Source organism: Rhipicephalus microplus, chromosome 6 (assembly GCF_043290135.1).
Source record: "Rhipicephalus microplus isolate Deutch F79 chromosome 6, USDA_Rmic, whole genome shotgun sequence".
NCBI classification, from domain to species: Eukaryota; Metazoa; Arthropoda; class Arachnida; order Ixodida; family Ixodidae; genus Rhipicephalus; species Rhipicephalus microplus.
In genome coordinates, this window is record NC_134705.1 from 89,287,338 (window position 1) to 89,305,420 (window position 18,083).

The 18,083-nt window shown below is 47.9% G+C and overlaps 1 protein-coding gene across 1 annotated transcript in view; it reads right to left on the bottom strand.

Annotated features, from left to right (window-relative positions):
* The window catches only part of Alk (Anaplastic lymphoma kinase), a 251,749-nt gene that overhangs the window by 137,300 nt on the left and 96,366 nt on the right, over positions 1-18,083 (bottom strand). Inside the window, exon 10 of the mRNA XM_075866168.1 lies at positions 13,192-13,351. Within this exon, the coding sequence (XP_075722283.1) occupies positions 13,192-13,351 (160 nt within the window). The remainder of the gene's footprint in view (positions 1-13,191; positions 13,352-18,083) is intronic.

Genomic DNA, 18,083 nt, shown 5'->3' on the forward strand with positions numbered 1-18,083 from the left:
TCACTATATATAAAAAAAAAAACAAGAGAGCGGGGCGGGAATTTGAGGTGTAGCTACGAGAGATCACATTGAGGTCAACACACGTGTTCAGATTACCGGTGTGCCGCGCTTCGCAGATTATACTAGGAGGCACTCTGTTTCCGCGCTTTACGCTTTCCATTGACTCTCATAGTGCGGTGCAGTAAGTCTTGAATGTTACGGTCTCATGGCGAGGGCCTCAAGACGAGCTCTCTTCAACGTAGAAATAGTTTTCCGAGCACACCAAAGAGCCGTGCCATTCGTGCCGCTCGCTGCACCGAACTATTAATCAGAGGCAGAGACAGTGCACCTGCAGTATACCATGATATCTGCTAAGGGAATCGTCCTTTCTATATGTAGCAGGTCCCCCGTGACTTGACCACGCGACGGCGTAGGCGGTATGCGTGCAGCCCACAAAGTTATCTCTGCTTTTCTTGTTCTTCTCATTTGTTTATTTGTTTATCTATTTATTTTGTCCCGGAAAGATGCCACGCGCCCACGCCCGAACGTCCCCCACGTGGCCGCGGACGGAACCTCCAAACTAATTACTCATAATCGAGTTCTCGTAATTACTTCCTGGACACTGCTCCAGCGAGCATCCGTTGTGTCTAACAGTAGTCGTCATCCGTAACATATCAGTTGGGAAGTGAGTGTATACCATTCGAGGTGGATGGTATGTGGCTTCCTTTATGCGGCCGCAACCATCGAGGCCACCCGCCAAGCTTAAGAATTGCGAGTCAAAGGTACTAGTGAGCTTTGCGAGCAAACAACATTTCTTCGCTCGAGTAAGTGCATCGAATGAAGCCGCACGTACTCTGAATTAAAAGAACGCGCCCCCGCTTGTTGTTGAGTCTACTGAAAAGGTCGTTTGGCGCGTTCTTCCGAAGAATGCGCGCAACAATTTCTTCGTTGCATTTACACTGACGCCAATTCGTCATGATTAACTTCCTGTAAATGCGTAGATTTTGTTTTCGACCCACTCGCATTGACGTCGACTATGCCGGTGCACTTCAGTTTCATCTGTCGTATAAATGCTGCCTTCACCGTAATAAAGCGAGCCAGTTTTCGCCGTCGCCGGGAACTTACTCACTGATGGGCTCTTACCCCTTTCCCGCCGTATACAGCCACCGGGTGCGTCGCACGAAGACAGTACAGCTTGCAAGCTTACGTGAACTGCACAGTCTTGAGAAGGATGCTGTTTACGCTTCCAACGAGAAAATCGATATCCCAGGCACGCGTTTCACGCACTTTAACCGTATACAGGGCTCTAAAGGAGAAGGCTCGGTTCACTGTATTTTTTTTATGCACTCCCGGTTTTAACTGTGGTGTCAAGCTAGACCAGAAATTGCAACACGCCGCCGCTCTCGCGGGATGCAGCGGCACTCCACGGAAGTGGCAACAACTTTTTGCTGGCGGGTTGCCATGGCAGATTCGCAATAAAGCGAGAGTCAGAAGCGTGTCTGTGGAGTATGAAGCGTTCATCATTTGCAACGCAAATAACGCATATCACTTCTTTTTCACACTGCATGATCACTGGAGAATCGTATAGTCTTTGTATCAACACCGACTGCACTCACTTTCTTTCTGGTAAACAAGATTGAGGGTTAGCGAGACACCAGCACGAAAAACTTGCCAACGCCCGGTTTGTTTGCGTCAAATGAAAGGACGAGCCCTGAAGAGCCTCTAGAAAACATACTGCTATAAGAGTGGAGGCTTGGGCTAGTTGGTGCGTATTCATATTAGCAAGGTGTTTCAGCGCGCGAACGAAGGAAAAAGGACAGGGTAGACAGAAAGAGCGCTGCGCTCTTTCTGTCTACCCTGTCCTTTTTCCTTCGTTCGCGCGCTGAAACACCTTGCTAATATGAATACTGCTATAGCGTGAGTGCACCATAAAAAGGCAATTCCAGTATGCTTTTATGTGTTAGTTTTGGTTCCTACTGTACACCGACATCAAAGCATGGTGCGAGCTTCCTCGTCACGTGATGACGCTAGGTATCACGACGTTTCTGTGGCATATGCGTTACCGTGACTCCGTTGGTGACGCACAGGTGGCCGTCTTGGAAGCTTTGGTACTTGGCGTCCTCGCAACTACCCGACATGCTGCGTGAAGCCACCAGAGTTGTGCAAAGCTAGCGTGGATATTGGTGGATGTGACATGGGAAAACTTATTTTAAAGCGGTCGTGAAACGTATTCAGAAAATTTTCAAATACGCGTATATTAACAATCCTGACCATCTCTTCCTGGTCATACTCGAATTGTGTCAACACCCAGGTTAATTTAATAGTTACAGAAGCGCAATCGGGATTCCCCGCTCACACTTCCCTCAACTTTGCACCAGACGTCATTTTAAATCAGCCAATGAAAAGTTACTGTCGTCGACAAAACTTGGCTACGCAGCAATGTTTCTAATATATACTGGAAAATTTACTTTTCTCTTTAGTGATCTTTTCAATAGTCTCACTTATTACAGGCGAAATACGTGAGCGCTCCTGTAATTGATAATTGACGATTTCTTTTTTGTAAATACCCCTCCGACCGAACTGAATGGCGCCATTGCTCGTTTCGATCAAGGCTTTGAAAAGATTTCTGAGAACTTACGGGGGCTAACGCCCGAACTGGCTTTCCCGACATTTCATTGCTCTTAGGCGAGTGGCACAGTGACTCACGTTCCAAGAAGTAGCTTTCTCGCCTACACCTGCAATAATAATGTGCTATTCTATGCATAGGTCTATATAGTAATGTATGTGCATATACTTATTATAATGATGAATGGCTGTAAAATTGTGCGTTCAAAATGAAATTCATCACGAATTCCTATAAGTGTGAGTATATTAAATATCTGTGTGCATACGTGTGTGTTTACTACTTATTTTGATTATGCATTGCTTTTTGGCTGTTTGTAAAAGCGCTTGTGATGCTTCCTTGGTACCAGTCCTGCGTGGGCTCAGTTGTGAGCCTCCACTGTCCCGCAAAAAAAAAATTTAAAGAAAATATATAAATCCTTCAAACGTAGTGAAGCGCGCCATCGGAACGCAGTCTGGCAGCTGCACATACCAAAGAAGCGTCACCCGAAAACAGCCTTTGTGGCTCTTGACAGAAGCATTGTGGCAAGATCGTTTCAGTCCTGACCCCTGACCACAGCCGGTTTGGAGGCACGTGCTCACTTTTTCGCGCGCCTCTACCACATCAATATTATGCAGAACAGACAATAATGCCAGAGAAAGCAGAGGGGGTGTTATTAGACGTAATTATAATGTAAATTTCAACAAAGAAAAGTCAGCGAAACGATCATTTGCCAACGATAAGAAGCGACCAAGCGACCTTCGAATAACACGGAAGGTCTAAGTCAAGGTTGTGCCATGCAGGAGGTCAATGGCAGCAAGCCGACTCTCGGAATGTGCAGTGGGCGAACAGGGCTGACTATCTCAGTACAAGAAAGAAAGAAGAAGCAATGCTTTTTTTTTTCGGAATCACGTAGTACATCGGGGAGACGGGACGCTGTCTCGACCAACAAATAACATATAAGCGGATGCTTGCACTCCGGCAGTGCATTGTGCGAAGTGTGACTGTTTCCCTACTCCTTCCAAACACACGTGTGTCGAGGCAAAGAACAAACTGGCCAGAGGCATGCGCGAGGGCCTTTCGATGCATCCCACACGCACGCAAAAAAAAAAAAACCCTGCTTATGCAGCCCACCGGCCCCCTAGTCCAGAGGGTGTTGACTCGCCAAGCTCAGCCACAAAAGTTAATCAATGCGTCGTTTCTCACTCTAACACACGTGCAGCAAAACCAGCCTGAAGATGGGTTCTCTGAGACTTTGAAGAACGTATTTGCGAATTTGTAGCGCTTTCTTCCCCCCCCCCACCCCCTCCTCGTCTTTCCTGTATGTTTGCTCGAATAAATGACCCCTTACTGCTACTACTACGTGAGGTTCAACAAGTCAGAAAATGAAGCGAAGGAAGATATAGAAAATGTTAATTGTATTTTGAAGTGTTTTTTTTTCATATTAGTGATATACATGGAGGAAAGTAAAGTGGACTAAACTACAAATTGAAGGTATGTGCTAACTAACCCCTACACAATATTTTCTGAATGCAACTTGAAGCTGGCAGGGAGCGAACCTGCGACGTTCGGACTAACGTTGAATGCCAAACGCGAACTTGGCGTTCGACTTTTGTCCTCTCTCTTCTCGTTCTTGCTCTCTCTTATAGCCGCTGTTTACAATGCCCTTTAGAGAGAGGGGGAGTTGTCCTCTGAGTTACGCGCACAGCAAGCTGGTTGCAGATTACCAGTATCGGCAGCATTCCACTGCTTTGTCCTAATGGCGAGGGAAACTACGTCACCCCGAGCACACACCAGCCCCTATTCGTCCACTTTCTGCTCTACGAGCCATGGCCGTCACGTTGCTCCAACCTTTCTCCTCCTAACTACTTCTAGACTCTTTTTTCCACCACCCCCCTCGCCTTCACTCGAAGCGGTGAGCAGCGCTTCCGCAAGGACTGCAGAAGATAGTACTTTTTTTTTCTTTCTTTCAACCACACATTCATTCGCCGTGTTTCCAGAAGTTCACGACCACACCACTGTCAGCATTGTACTACAAGAAGGAGCAAGTCGGAGCAGCATTTCTCGTCGCTAGGCTGCCAAGTCCGTGGGGTCTCTTGCTTTGCGAACTGCCAAAACATCGAGGCTGCTCCATTTTCTGCGTGCGGCACAGTGAGCAGCCTGGTACCGTCTTCGAGATGCCAGCTGCACCGGAATATCCCGACGACATCGGCTCACTCGATGCCGAGATTACAGGCACTGTCTCTAGCACCGAGACCCGAGCTGAGACTGGGCAGTACTTTATGTTCGAATCGTCTGACAGCAATGCAGCGATCGAGGACGAGTTCTTCGCGCTCACACCGTACGACTGGGACCCCACTCGCTCGTATCTCGAAGAAGCGACACCGCTGTTCCTGCAACGTATCACGAACGACATCACGGACGTGATCGAAAATCCACCTGCCGGAATCTACGCCGCGCCCCATGAGGACGACATCGACAGGGTCCATGCACTTGTTGTGGGCAACGCGGGCACTCCATACGAGGGTGGATTCTTTCATTTCTTGATACGGTGCCCGCCCAAATATCCAGTAAGTCCACCACGCGTCCGGCTGATGAACACCGACGGTGATCGCATCACTTTTCATCCATACCTTCACGAGACTGGCCGAGTGCTGCTGGACATGCTGGGCAACGGTTCCACAACAGCGCCATGGTCTTCATTGACGCGTATCTCGGATTTACTAGTCACAATCCAATCCCTGCTATCGCCCGACCCATTTCTGAACGTTTCCAACCTCGACGCCGACGTGTGGCGAAGCAGCTCCGCCCTTTACAACTGTTTGGTGCAGCACGAAACGATTCGCGTGGCCGTTTGTGACGCAATCGAGGCTTGCCTCGATGGAACTTCGCAGTGCCCCCCTGAGCTGAGGAACGTGATGATGAGATCGTTCCTGGAACACTACGACAACTACGAGGCCATGGTCATGTCGAACAGGCGTCAAACAAGCACTATGTGGCTACCGCACGCTCTCACAGCACACGGTGAAGAAAGCTTCCAGTACTCGACGCTGCTAAATCGTCTTCGTGAACTCAGACTCTTGGTCCACGAGCGTCTGAATCCTGGTCATGAAGGAACAACCTGAGAGGCTCTCACTGTTTCAAAGGACAACGTTCACAGCGAGCCCCGCAATGACGCTCAACGAATCCGTCATCGGAGAGTTGTAGCACGTGATGTCGCAAGCTGCCAACGTTCATACAGGCAAGTGGCTGTAATTTCCCGGCATTAGGACTGTCTGCTGTCATCGAAGCTATGCGGGGGCTGGCTACTTTTTTCAACTAATACGTTTGCAGCTGTCATTAGAGTTATATGTACTTTAAGATTGACCTTTATGTGCCTGTGTTTTCTTTTCTTCTGGTAATTTTTGTGTTATGCTTTTTTCCACTTTTTCGATTGGTTCTGTTTGGGACAAATAAAAATCACGTTGACACCTGTGGATCGGCCCCACCTAATTGGAGTCTAGTTGTTGCAATCGAGCAATACACTTGGTCGATGTCGCAAGGCGGCTCCATTTCTTTGGCCCAAACATTAAACTTTAAATATAATTTAGGCAGTTGATATCTTGTCTAGCGTGTGTTTGTCTCACACACACACTATACAGAAAGAAATGGCTTTGTGGTGGGTTATTTAGTCATTGTTTGATGTGACACTGTGTTTATTCTTTCTTTAGCGTCGATGGCAGACGTGAAGAATTTGTACTTGGTGACTTTGAAGGGAACTGCGGTGCATTTTCGACCATATGGAGATAAAGCTGCTTTAAAATAGTATTGACAGTCCTGTAAAAGCTGGGATGGCTCATTTTGCCCAGGCACCCGTCAAAAAATTTATTTAGGCAATAAACGGCGAGCCGAAACAGAAACCGGGAGCTGCTCTATCGTCCATGGTGGGTATCGGATGATGCTACGAGATCCGCTGCACCCAGCCGCGGCTCGCCAGAGTGTAAACATAGCCCGAAAAGCAAATTTGCGATGTGATCCAACCCGAAATCAAGCTGTGTTAGCTCGTTTAAAGTTATTAGTGGCAAGTTCAACGATGATTGCAGCTGCTATCTCAGCGCGGAAGCATTGCTTTTCGCTTGCGACCCACCGGCGCGTAAATCATCTGGCATGCCTCGACTCGATTTCCTCGTTGCTCAATATTGTAAGACCCGACGTCAAGGACGACTAACACGCAGTATGCAGCTGACAAAACTGAATTGTGCTCGTGTTGTCATAGCCTCGTAGAAGAAAGCGCACGCTGCATCCGTCCGCTTGGAAAAGTGGGGTTTTTGAATAAGAGTAGACCCTACGTCACATACACAAGGTGGCCCGCGTTTACAGGTGGGATTCCAAAATAAGTGACATGTTTTAAAACTCGTTCTCTAAAAACTAAATGACTTACAATTGTATAATTTAGCACATATTGCCACGGCACCGACAAGAACACATGTTCAAAGTTGTATTGAAATCGGCTGAAAAAAAAAGAAACACTGGAGTGCCTTTTTTTATAGGAGCACTGACATAAAATTTCGAGATCGAGATGTGCCCATCGTTTGATCACTTGGTATGAATAGGTCTTCTTGGCCAAATTTAAATGGCGTTCGTCGCGTCGAAGTTATTTTATTTCGACGTCAAACAGCGTATAGAAAAGCTAAGAAGAAAAAGAAACAAAAAATAGGCTGCCCTGCGACATCGACATTAGTGCTACGTGTTCGGTGTAATACATTCCACAAATACCATCCTGAGTGACAATACGCTAGTGACAATGACGTCAACCATCTCCGAGTGTGTTTGGAGCCGCCTCCCGGCCATGCTCCCACTAGTGGTTCTCCTTGCTGTGCAGCGGAATGCGATTCATCGTGTCTCATCGGCTGATTTGCGTTGTGCTCCACTGCGTGTGAGTATACGACCATTCAGAGCGACAATACATGCCAGAATGTCGGGGAACCACTGCGTAGTGAGAACCTGCACGTCGAGGCGCGGAATGTGCAAGGCGTTTCATGCCTTTCCAAGCCACGAAACTCAACGCAGCCAGTGGGTTGCTTCGTGCGCGCCGCGCCGATGGACAGAGTGACTGGACGCCTGTGAAGAACAGACGCATTTGCTCCCTTCACTTTGCGGCGAGCTGCTACAGGGTAAATTGTGTGTTGGCGAACCAGTTGGGTTTCAGTGGCAGAACGAGGCCTCTTCTCGAGACCGGAGCTATTGCTACCGCGTGCCCTGCTGCAGCTGAAAGCAGCGATTCACTCGCCAAACGTCTGCGACGTCAGGTGCGTAGTTCGTGTTCCTGAGCTACGACAGCATGGCCGGGACTCATAAATACATTGCATTTAACGCGTAGCTTGTCAAGCAAGGATCGTCGCGAATGGCGGCGATACCCCATTCCAGGTCGCTGTCGTCATCACTTGCCGATGTTGACCGCGACGACAGCGAGGACGACGATGTTGGCGACAGAGGCATGTCTACGCCTTCAGAGAAACAGCTGGACTGACTGTACGTGTGCTCCTAGCAGACAAAACGCCAGTGTGACGTCACCATTTTTTTGCGGAAGCGGCATCAGCTGAGCAGCAGCCTCGACGTGGCCGAGAAGTAGCGCTGCCAGCACCACAATAGACCACTCCCTCTTAGTAAACACTGTGACGTCACTGCGGGCGCCCCGCCCACCATACCCTCTCTCGGAGCAGGTGCCGGTTGGCAAGAAAATTCCGCCGGGGGCATCTTTCTGCATAGCAGAGCTGCGTGTCTGCATTCCTTCGCCGGAAATTTCTACATTGCTATATTCTAAAGTCGCATCTTTTTAAAGAAGGGGGTCGCGGAAGGGTCAGTGCTCATAGTGTGGAAATTTCCTCGTCGTAGTTGGATGGATGGACAAACTTTATTTAGAGTAGTGAGGGACGCGACTAGCGACTGATCTTTTTCGTAAGCGAACGTTTTGAATCTACACGGTGACTGGCACTTTGAGGAATATTTGCACGGCATGGATGTAAACTTATTCAATTTCCATCTTGGCTTGCGCAATGCAGTTTTTAAGAAGGTACAACATTGGCAGCAGCATGATATTGAGCTGCTGTGCTCGTCACGAATAAGATTCTCACTCATTGTGCAAAAGCCTGATCGGAGATGACTGAAAAAAAAAAAACACTTTTTGCCGTGCGTTATGCTGAGGTTAACATATACTCGTGAAAATTAAAGTGAAATTTTACTGCTGTGTTTCCTAATAACCCAGCGAAAATTCATGTGATGTAAACCCGGACAACTTAATAATGTGTAATGTTATCTGAAACAGTTACCTTGCTGCATTGGACACCTATAACGTTCTCTCGTATCTATATTGCTCCTTTAGGCCTGATACACGAACTTCCTATGCGCATCGCCACTTCATAAGGATCGAGCCGTAAAAGTACAAAGAAGATACGAAATGAAAATCACCGCTGTTCACATTACCACGTATCAGGTATCCAATATTACGAGTTATAGCCGTGGTAAAGCGCATATGTAGATTCGGCAACGCTACGACATGCTTACAGCTTATTCGTAGTCGAATATATCACCCGGAAATCATGCCCTTTTAGTTTTCTGCACGCCGCGCATACGCTGAGATGTACCCACTCGCAGATGATCGCGGTGTATGCATTTTTACCTTGACTAAAATATCAGATCGCAAAGGTGCAACGACAATCGGTTTCTGTAACCGGCCCACAAAGAATACTAGTGTTTTCGCAAACGGGACGCATCGCGTTATTCACACTGCACACACGACGCACAATATTCTAAGTTTCACCGTCCGTAAAGGTGAACCAATGTTGTCGATGCCTTTCAATGCACACTATATACGCGCCACAGTCAACATTGCACTTTTCCGAGGACGATGCTGCTGTTCCTCGCACAGGCCGCCACGTGTGTCCACTTCGAGATAAATAGCCAGCCGGCGTGGCAAATATTTCATCGCGCACTTTACCACGCATCTAGATGTTCTCTGAAACGTACCACAGCTAATGTTGTCATTGTGAGATGAAGATTAAGCTTTCAAAAAGAAAAAAACGACTCCGTATCTGCATGTTAATCTGCAAATGTCGTCGAAAGACGATAGTCTTGCGTGTGGAGAGTGTTCAAAACATTTATTTGATGTTCTGCGCAAGAAAATCGGTTAATGGTATTCTGGAGGCGCTGCGTTAAAGTTCCTCGAGCGTGCAGTGGAGGCGAACGAGCGCATCAAGTCACGTCACACGTGAGGCATGAGTGCCATCTGGCAGTTTTCTTAGAAAACAAAGTGCGTGGCCCTGAGACGGGCGTGCGCGCCCGTCTCAGAGGTGATGAGGTGTAGAACGCAAGGCGACGGGTAGGTGCCACTACCATCTCGTCTTAGCAAAGCGTTGGAAACACTCGCCTTTTCGCGCAAGCGTAGCAAGGTCAGCACCATAGAGCTTCCTAAAATTACCTAGAGGGTACTCTGGCGCTGCGATCGTTCAGCGATCATGGGAATGATGGGTAGTTCACACACGCGCCTAGTCTTCGTACTTGCGGGCGGCGAATCATACTTGCGGCTTCGTTTATTGCTGTGTTTCGGTTTTGTTTTGAAAGATTCAACCCTTCTGAACATCGTGACCCGATTTGGAAAGGTAAGTCTAAAAGACTAAGATGTTGAAGCGCAACCGCTGAACATTTGCTGATATTTGTTTCGTAAGAAAACAGCTTAAACCACACGAACACACACGGAGCCAAAAGCAGACCAGAAGTATGAATATTAGACAAATGTGTGTACTACCCATCATTCCCATGATCGCTGAAGCGCCGTGCGTTGCAGCTCCCGTAGATACTAGCACCAGAGTTCCCTCTAGTGTATATTGGGAAACTCTATGGTCAGCACAGCGTGATAAGTACTACGGTCCTTAAAATTACTTACGTATGCCTTTTCTTGTAAATGACGCACATGCAGAATACATACGTGTTGTTATGGTGCCACAGACATTCGCAATAATTGCTTTTTAATTGACAGTTTCACAAGTATGAACGCTAAATCTTGAGCAACATTGGTGGGCGCTGCGGATGGGGTCAGCCGTTTCAAGCACCCGATGCGGTTAGGTGTAGACAAACAGTCAAATGTACAGACAGACAGACGGACCAAAATTTTTGCGTCGAAGGTCCCCAAGAAAGACTATGTCTTTAATGGTGCATTCAGACGACGGATCGAATCCCGATGTGGCGGGACGGACGGCGCGTCACGTGACCTCACGTCAGCGATTCCCCTCGTCCGCGCGGCTCGCGGACGGATGAACCCAACCTGTTTCTCACATCGGGATTCTGGCGGGGGAGAGCCGGTACTTCAGCGGAATAGCTTGGGGTCGGTGGCAACCAATACACTTTTCGTCTGCTCGCGGCATGTCCTCCATGGCTCGCGGACAGCTGCATGACTGGTCGGCATCATCTACGCTTGAGCATCGTTTACTTAGTTTCCGGAGACTTTGTTCTCAGGTGATTAAATATGCAGAAATCACTTTTGGTGGTTCGGGGAATGTCGCCGCCGTCGCTTAACACGCGAGATTCTTAGCCGTCATGGTGGTGAAATATTCCAACTTCTGCAACCGGCGACGTGCCGCTTCTAAAAAAAAAAGGCTGGAGACACGTTTAGAAGTTCTACAAGTGGGGAATAATGTAGTTGAAAGAATATCCTGCTAGCAACTCCCTTTTCTCCTGAAAGAATAACGCTACTCGTTCATTTGTCACAACACGACAGACATCGCAGCCAAGCTTCGCTTCTTGCGGGCATCCATGTTGAATACTCTCAAACCGGTCTGCTGCCAGCGGGCGCAGGTGAGCGCCGAATCTGTTGTCGAGGGTAATCCGGCTGTTTTCCCCTAAGACACCGTCCGTCGTGTGGATGCGCCTGCAGGCGGACCATCCGCGGATTAGCTGTCCGCGTCCACGACAAATCCGGATTCGGTCCGTCGTCTGAATGCACCATAAAAGTTTGCCCCAAGCACCGAGCGACTGTACCCCACTCAGCCACCGGCGGGAGTGTTTTGGCAACCACCGCCTTGCACGTGCACCGGTGACGTCACGCGGTGACGTACCCCGGTAGAGGTCCATTTGGCGGGCTCTCCACCCATTTTGAACCGCGTTCGAAAGCGAATATATTAATAAATATTACAGATACTCATTCGTCACTCAGATGTGTCATAGGTCGTGAATCGTTACTAGGGTGCCCATAGCTACTCGACGACGCAAAAATCTTGACAAGAGTAAATTTGAGGTCAGTGCTCATTTAATGCATACGACGTTTAGTGCGTAGTTATCCGTGTTCTCAGCGCATATGTACGTAATAGCGTGGTTTTACTGTAGCAAGCTCTGAATGTGTGTGAACGGGGGGCGGGGGGGGGGACACATAGGCGCTCGCCAGGTTATACCATTCAGAAAGGCGCGAAGTTCGTCGCACCACCCCCTCCCTGTCAATGTATGGGGCTCACTTCACGTCCCCTTCCCTATGATATCAGTGCATGAGGCTGGCTTTGCAAACCCTCACGCCTCCCCGTGCGCAAGTGAGTGTGTGCGCGCGCTGCTAAAGTTTCATGCTGCAGCCACAAGGTGGCTGCAGCATCCTTCGCTATTTTATGTCACCGCTTCCACTTTTGTTTATTTTTGAGCTTATTTTGTGAGCTTGCTGTTTCTGTATAAATGACCATGTAGACTGGTGGAACATTAATCTAAATCAAAGTTAAATTTTCTTCATCCGTGTGTATTATGAAAAGCCGTTGCGTGCTCCAAACAGAGGTAGGTGCCCCAAAAAAGAGATTTTGCCTGCTCCAATGGCTGCTCCCTAATGCTGGTTTCCGTCACTGCCCGTCTGTGGGTTCGCATAAATCTCGCATGTTATCGCGCGTGAAAAATTTTGCATGAACACTGCAAGCTTCCCTTTTCAGTGTGAGTGCTCATACTGGAAATTGTGCTGCAATGTAAAGAAGGACGAAGTATACAGAGAGCAGCCATTAATCATGCAAGTTATTAGCAAGACAAAGTGTGGCATACCGGCTTAACGGCACAGCACAAGGTGTATGCTACAAGCAATGTGACGAGTCCGATGTGAGATATATAGAATATCACCGTAGTGTTATAGTTAACGATGTCTTCACCGCCTTGGGTGGGACAAGGCTTCTGTGCAATTCACTTCTACTAGTGCAGCTACACTTGTTTGCCTGGTGGTACAACCTAATTTTTTTATACTGTGTGACTCGTGATTTGAAGCGTATTTTTGTGGGCGTTCAGTTAGGTCTATGACATCCCACAAGCAGTACCGTTCTCTCGTTTCTGTACAAGGCGGGCTGCATTCCTACCTCTAGTGTGCCTATGTCACCAAGTACAATAGAAACATGATAAGACACCTGCCAAAACACATGGGCGAGTGCCACTTCCAGTGCCATCTGTGTCCGGCTGGATTCACTCAGGAGATTAGTCTCGGAGAACACATTCGAAAAATCCCAACAGGTTCCTTCGCGTTCCTTGACTAACGGTCACTAATGGGCGTTGCATTGGTAGCTTGATCGATAACAGCAGTACGCAACTGTTACGAAGGAGCCAGAGGGACCGAGGGCACTCACGTGTAGAGGCCAGAGTCCGGCACCGTCCAGACCTGGACGCCCGCCTGCTGCTTCTTGGTTAGCACAGCGACGCGGGTGCTGCTGTTGGCGTACCAGGCGGCGCAGTCCTGCGGCGTGGGCCCGAACCGGCCACGCACTCCGCACGAGCTGAAGCCATAGCCTGCATATTCAGGAAAAAAACAAAAAAAAACAATCGTTAGCGGGAAAGGGTTTGTGGCACGGGGCAAGCTTGTTCTCGGAGTACTATCGATCGGTGCTGGCTGCGCTCAGCCCAGAACACCAAATGCTGTTTCATGCTGTGTGCCCTGTCAATCAAATTGAGCTGATGGTTATGTCTATCGTCAGCCAAAAACTCCTTCCCCCCTCCACACTCTTTTTGTGGGGTAGCCCTAGGATCATACTGAATACCCATGTAGTGTGCATTAGTGTTGGGAATCTCACAACACGGTGTGTAGCACGCAGAGTATTTTCTTAGGTGCATTTTAAGAAGGAATAGTGAGTTTGGTAGATTATTGTAGGAATTCAGCACCAGCTGACAGCTTTCTTCTTATGAGAGATTTTTGTTGGGGCAGTGAGCAGATACGCTTCATGCCCATTGCGGTAATTTTGCACGGCCACAAAGTCACACGGGACCGAGATAGGGTTTTCCGAGACAGTGGGGCTCTCAGACTGTTGTGCACCCTCGAGACATACTGCCTGCGTCCTGATTAACTTCCAGTTCCACGTGATCCGGTATCATTATTATCCAACACCAGTAACGCAATGCACGATCAGGATTGACCACTTCATTGGGATTGCGAAAGAGCAGGCCAGCATGAACTTTGAAACGTTTAACTGGCACGCAAGCATCCTCGGTCATTGCCACTAGACTTGCTATATATATTGTCACGAGAGGAAACGACAATGACATCTACGCCGAGCGAACGGCGGTTTACTTCTAGTCACAACAGCCACCAACTTCTTCCTTCGCCGCCACTAGCGCGTGGCATTACCCTCTCCTTACAAATACAACAAAAATGGCTACCTCTCGATGTTGTAGCTTGAAATAGAAATGAAAACCGAGCCATGAAAGTTAGTGATGCCTTAAACAGCAAATGACAGCACCAAGGAAAGCAGAAAAAATCAAAGCAAATCCGCGGGAAGAATGACGATGAGTGGGCGAAGCTCCGGAGGGAATCATCGGTAAACCGTGAATCTTCTGTGTGATTCGCCCAGCTGATCATCAATTAAAGACGTGAGAAATGCTGTGTGTGTATGCCATGCCGCTTGAGCCCCCCTCTCTCGTATGGCAGGATCTTGGTAGCGGTGTCGCGCAGCTTCACGGCGCGCCAACAGCGAACGAATTTTATCGCAACGCTCCCCCTAGCGTACGTCGCCGCACTAAATGGAACGATTGCCTTCCACTAATGACACACGCCATATGCGTCATCGTTCCTATTATAACATCTCGCATCATTCATTATCAACTACATGTACCACCATCTAGTTTTATAACATCTCACATCTATTCATCAAGTCCAAGTACTGCCATCTACTGATCGCTCCAAGTACCGCCATCTAGTTTCATAAGATCGCGCATCAACTACTGCCAACTAGTGAAGACTGCAAGAACTAAGCTAGAAGTGGCTACCTACTACTACTACTACTACAACTACATACCTCATAGGATGTACGAGCTCACGCCTTAAAGAGCTTCGCCCCCCAAAAATACACAATTTGCTTTACGGCAACCGTGGCAATAAGAAGTTCGCAGGTTGCTGTCAGCGTATGGCTTCATCCTGGCTGGTGACGTGAACCACACCAGAAGAACGTGTTGTACAGGAGTGGCGGGAGTGCCCTGGTAGCGCGACTTCATAATTGACTTCGCCCAAGCCTTCAAGAACACGGTTGCGTGCAAAATACCGGCACAACAATTTTTCTGAGCGGTTTCGTCGTGTAGGCGTCTAAATACAGGCTATATCTATCACCCGTTTTGTACGCGCTGTAATGCCTATTGTATCGGCGATCATCTCGCCCTTCACAAGACAAAATGTGTTGCCACAGAAGATTCCGTGCTGCTTCGCAACGCTGAACAAAGACGTTTGTATACAGAGAGGCGGTGGCAGATGGAGTTAGTATAGAAGCCGATAGTTATAGTGCGAGAACAGAACGACGACAAAGGGACAAGGAGACGTTCATAGTTCTGTTCTCGCGCTATAACTATCGGCTTCTATACTAACTTCGTATAGTCATACCAACTAGCCCAAACCAGCACACTTCTCAGTATGAAAGCACCACGTCGAGGATCATGTTGCCGACGTCGCGGCTGTTAACGAGAGTAAAAGGTGCAAATCCGGTGGTTTCCTGGCGAGCCGTGTTATAGGCAAATGTTACGTATGGGATGACTTGTTCCCAATTCTTGTGACCTGAGGCTCATACATCGAAAGCATATTTGCAATCATTTTGTTGAGGCACTCAGTTAACTCATTGGCCTGCGGTGGTTGCTGTTTCATGTGTGGTGTACGACTCAGATGCAAGATATACGAGGTAACGGCGCCTGGAATGCTGTACCACGATCGGTGATTAGAACAGCTGCATGGGGCACCATGGCGGAGAATGACGTTTTACAGTGAAAGCTGTTATCACATCACAGCACGGTTCGCGGGTGTGCCGACGTTGTCCACCGCCGCTGGTCTACGTAACCACTATCGCACGAAATGATAAAAAAGTAAATAAAAACACCAAGGAAACAATGGGATTCAAACCCAGGTTCTTTACGTGCCAACCGTTCATTCTAAAAAAAAACACTGAGCCACTTCATCGCTTGCAACTTTTTTGCAAACTGCCCTTAGACAAGCTTGATGTCGGCAAAAAAAAAAACACATTACTATGAGTATTAAAGCGTTTAAAACAGCAAAGAAACAACCAGGTGGCACATAATGCGAATTGCGGAATGGAAGAGTCCTCGAATGCTCCCAAACTTTACAAAAGCTTGATCTTGTTCACCAATTAACTGTGCTGAATACCCACTGAGGGGTATTGTGGGGATTACGAAAGCTTCTGTCAGATTTCTTCATCGTACTCAGCCACAGTACAGAAAAATTGCACAAAGTTGCACGCATGTGTACAGCGGATGCCACGCTTCTCCGAAGTATGAAGAAAGATGGCATAGTGAATGCCTGTCTACAGCAGAATGTTTTATGGCGTGGTGGATACGCATACAAAAGTGCTTGAGGCAAAGGGTATTAAAAAAAAAAAACTCCGATAGCGAAAGGTCGCTCTTCCAGCTTTCGCTATCACTGTGGTGCGCGTTCCGCGCAGACCTGGCGTTTTTTTTTTTTTGGGGGGGGGGGGGGAGGGGGGACGATGAAGTTGGCCACATTGATAGGAATAGCTAGCCTAACGGCTTTGGATTCGCAAACTTTAGTCGAATGGTCGGTATAGCGACAACAATCCAGTGGTTATTTGCTGAAGACTTGGGGAAGCGATCTGAACAAATTCATGCCGACTTGTTAGATAGATAGATAGATAGATAGATAGATAGATAGATAGATAGATAGATAGATAGATAGATAGATAGATAGATAGATAGATAGATAGACAGATAGATAGATAGATAGATAGATAGATAGATATATAGATAGATAGATAGATAGATAGATAGATAGATAGATAGATAGATAGATAGATAGATAGATAGATAGATAGATAGATAGATAGATAGATAGATAGATAGATAGATAGATAGATAGATAGATGTACAAGGGGGCAACATCATGGACTGCCAGGCTAGCAGACGCTCCGCAAATCAAACGCAAAACTTCCCGGCACACAGTCTGGCTGTGAGCATGCTTCACGCTTTTCCTATCCTGAAAATCTCGGCTCTTCTCGTGTGAGACGTCCAAAAGACCTTCCTCGACAGTGCGAAATGTCTACAGCACAGGCACTGCAGGCTGCGGAAGTATACACATGAGGTAAGTACTATCAAAAGAAACGTTGAAGCCGCTGTTCTTGTGCTTTCAGCCGGCATCACACACGTGGGGCAGAAGTACACACAAGCAAGGGCAAAATTTTATAGCACTATGCTGACGCCGGCTGAATGAAGAGGATCGCCCATAGTGACATTCAAGGCGCATCGCAGCTTGAGCGAGTCGATAGCCACGATTTCCGCCGTTCATGCTTCTTTGCATTGCAATACTGGGCCGTTACATTTGTAGCAAACGAGCACAGTGTGCATGCACACGTGAGTCGTAATATCCCCTATTACTGGCATACGACCGACGAAAGAGTGCGGGAATGATGAGGTGCCGCATACCACAGACCCATCGCACACGAATTATTACTGTAAAGCAAATTAGCTGGCGTCGCGCTTGAATGCACGTAGTATAAGGCAGTTACTCGTATATCGGTTAGTAGCTTTTTCTGTTGGTTGCAATTATCTCCTGACGGTGGAGATAATCGGTTTTCGTTGTAGATGGAAATCTGTGTGATCTGAAAATATCATGCCGGCATGATTCCCACGTCATGTTGTGATCTTCACAGGCAGTGCTGGGTGATATCTTTTCTCTTGTGTTGGTCCTTTGCGCATCCCAAGGCGGTGATAGAGTGCACTGCACAGATGACTTATTGCAAGCGGGAGAGACGTGCACAGGGGCTTTTCTGAGTTTTAGAGTCGCACAGCTGCCGCTTGACGTGTTAACTTGGCACAATGGATGCACACCGAAACAAAATGGCGTCTGGGTGCGAGAGCGTACCGCAGGGAGCATAGGCGCATGGGAGCGACATAGGCGTGCTTTACGTGTTGTCCTAGTAGCCCGCTTTCGGGCCTTTTCAGTGAACAGACTTTTTTTTTCAATATGCAAGTAGTTTTTTCACTGTCCCACCCGCCCTTTCATAGCTGCAGCGCTGACGTC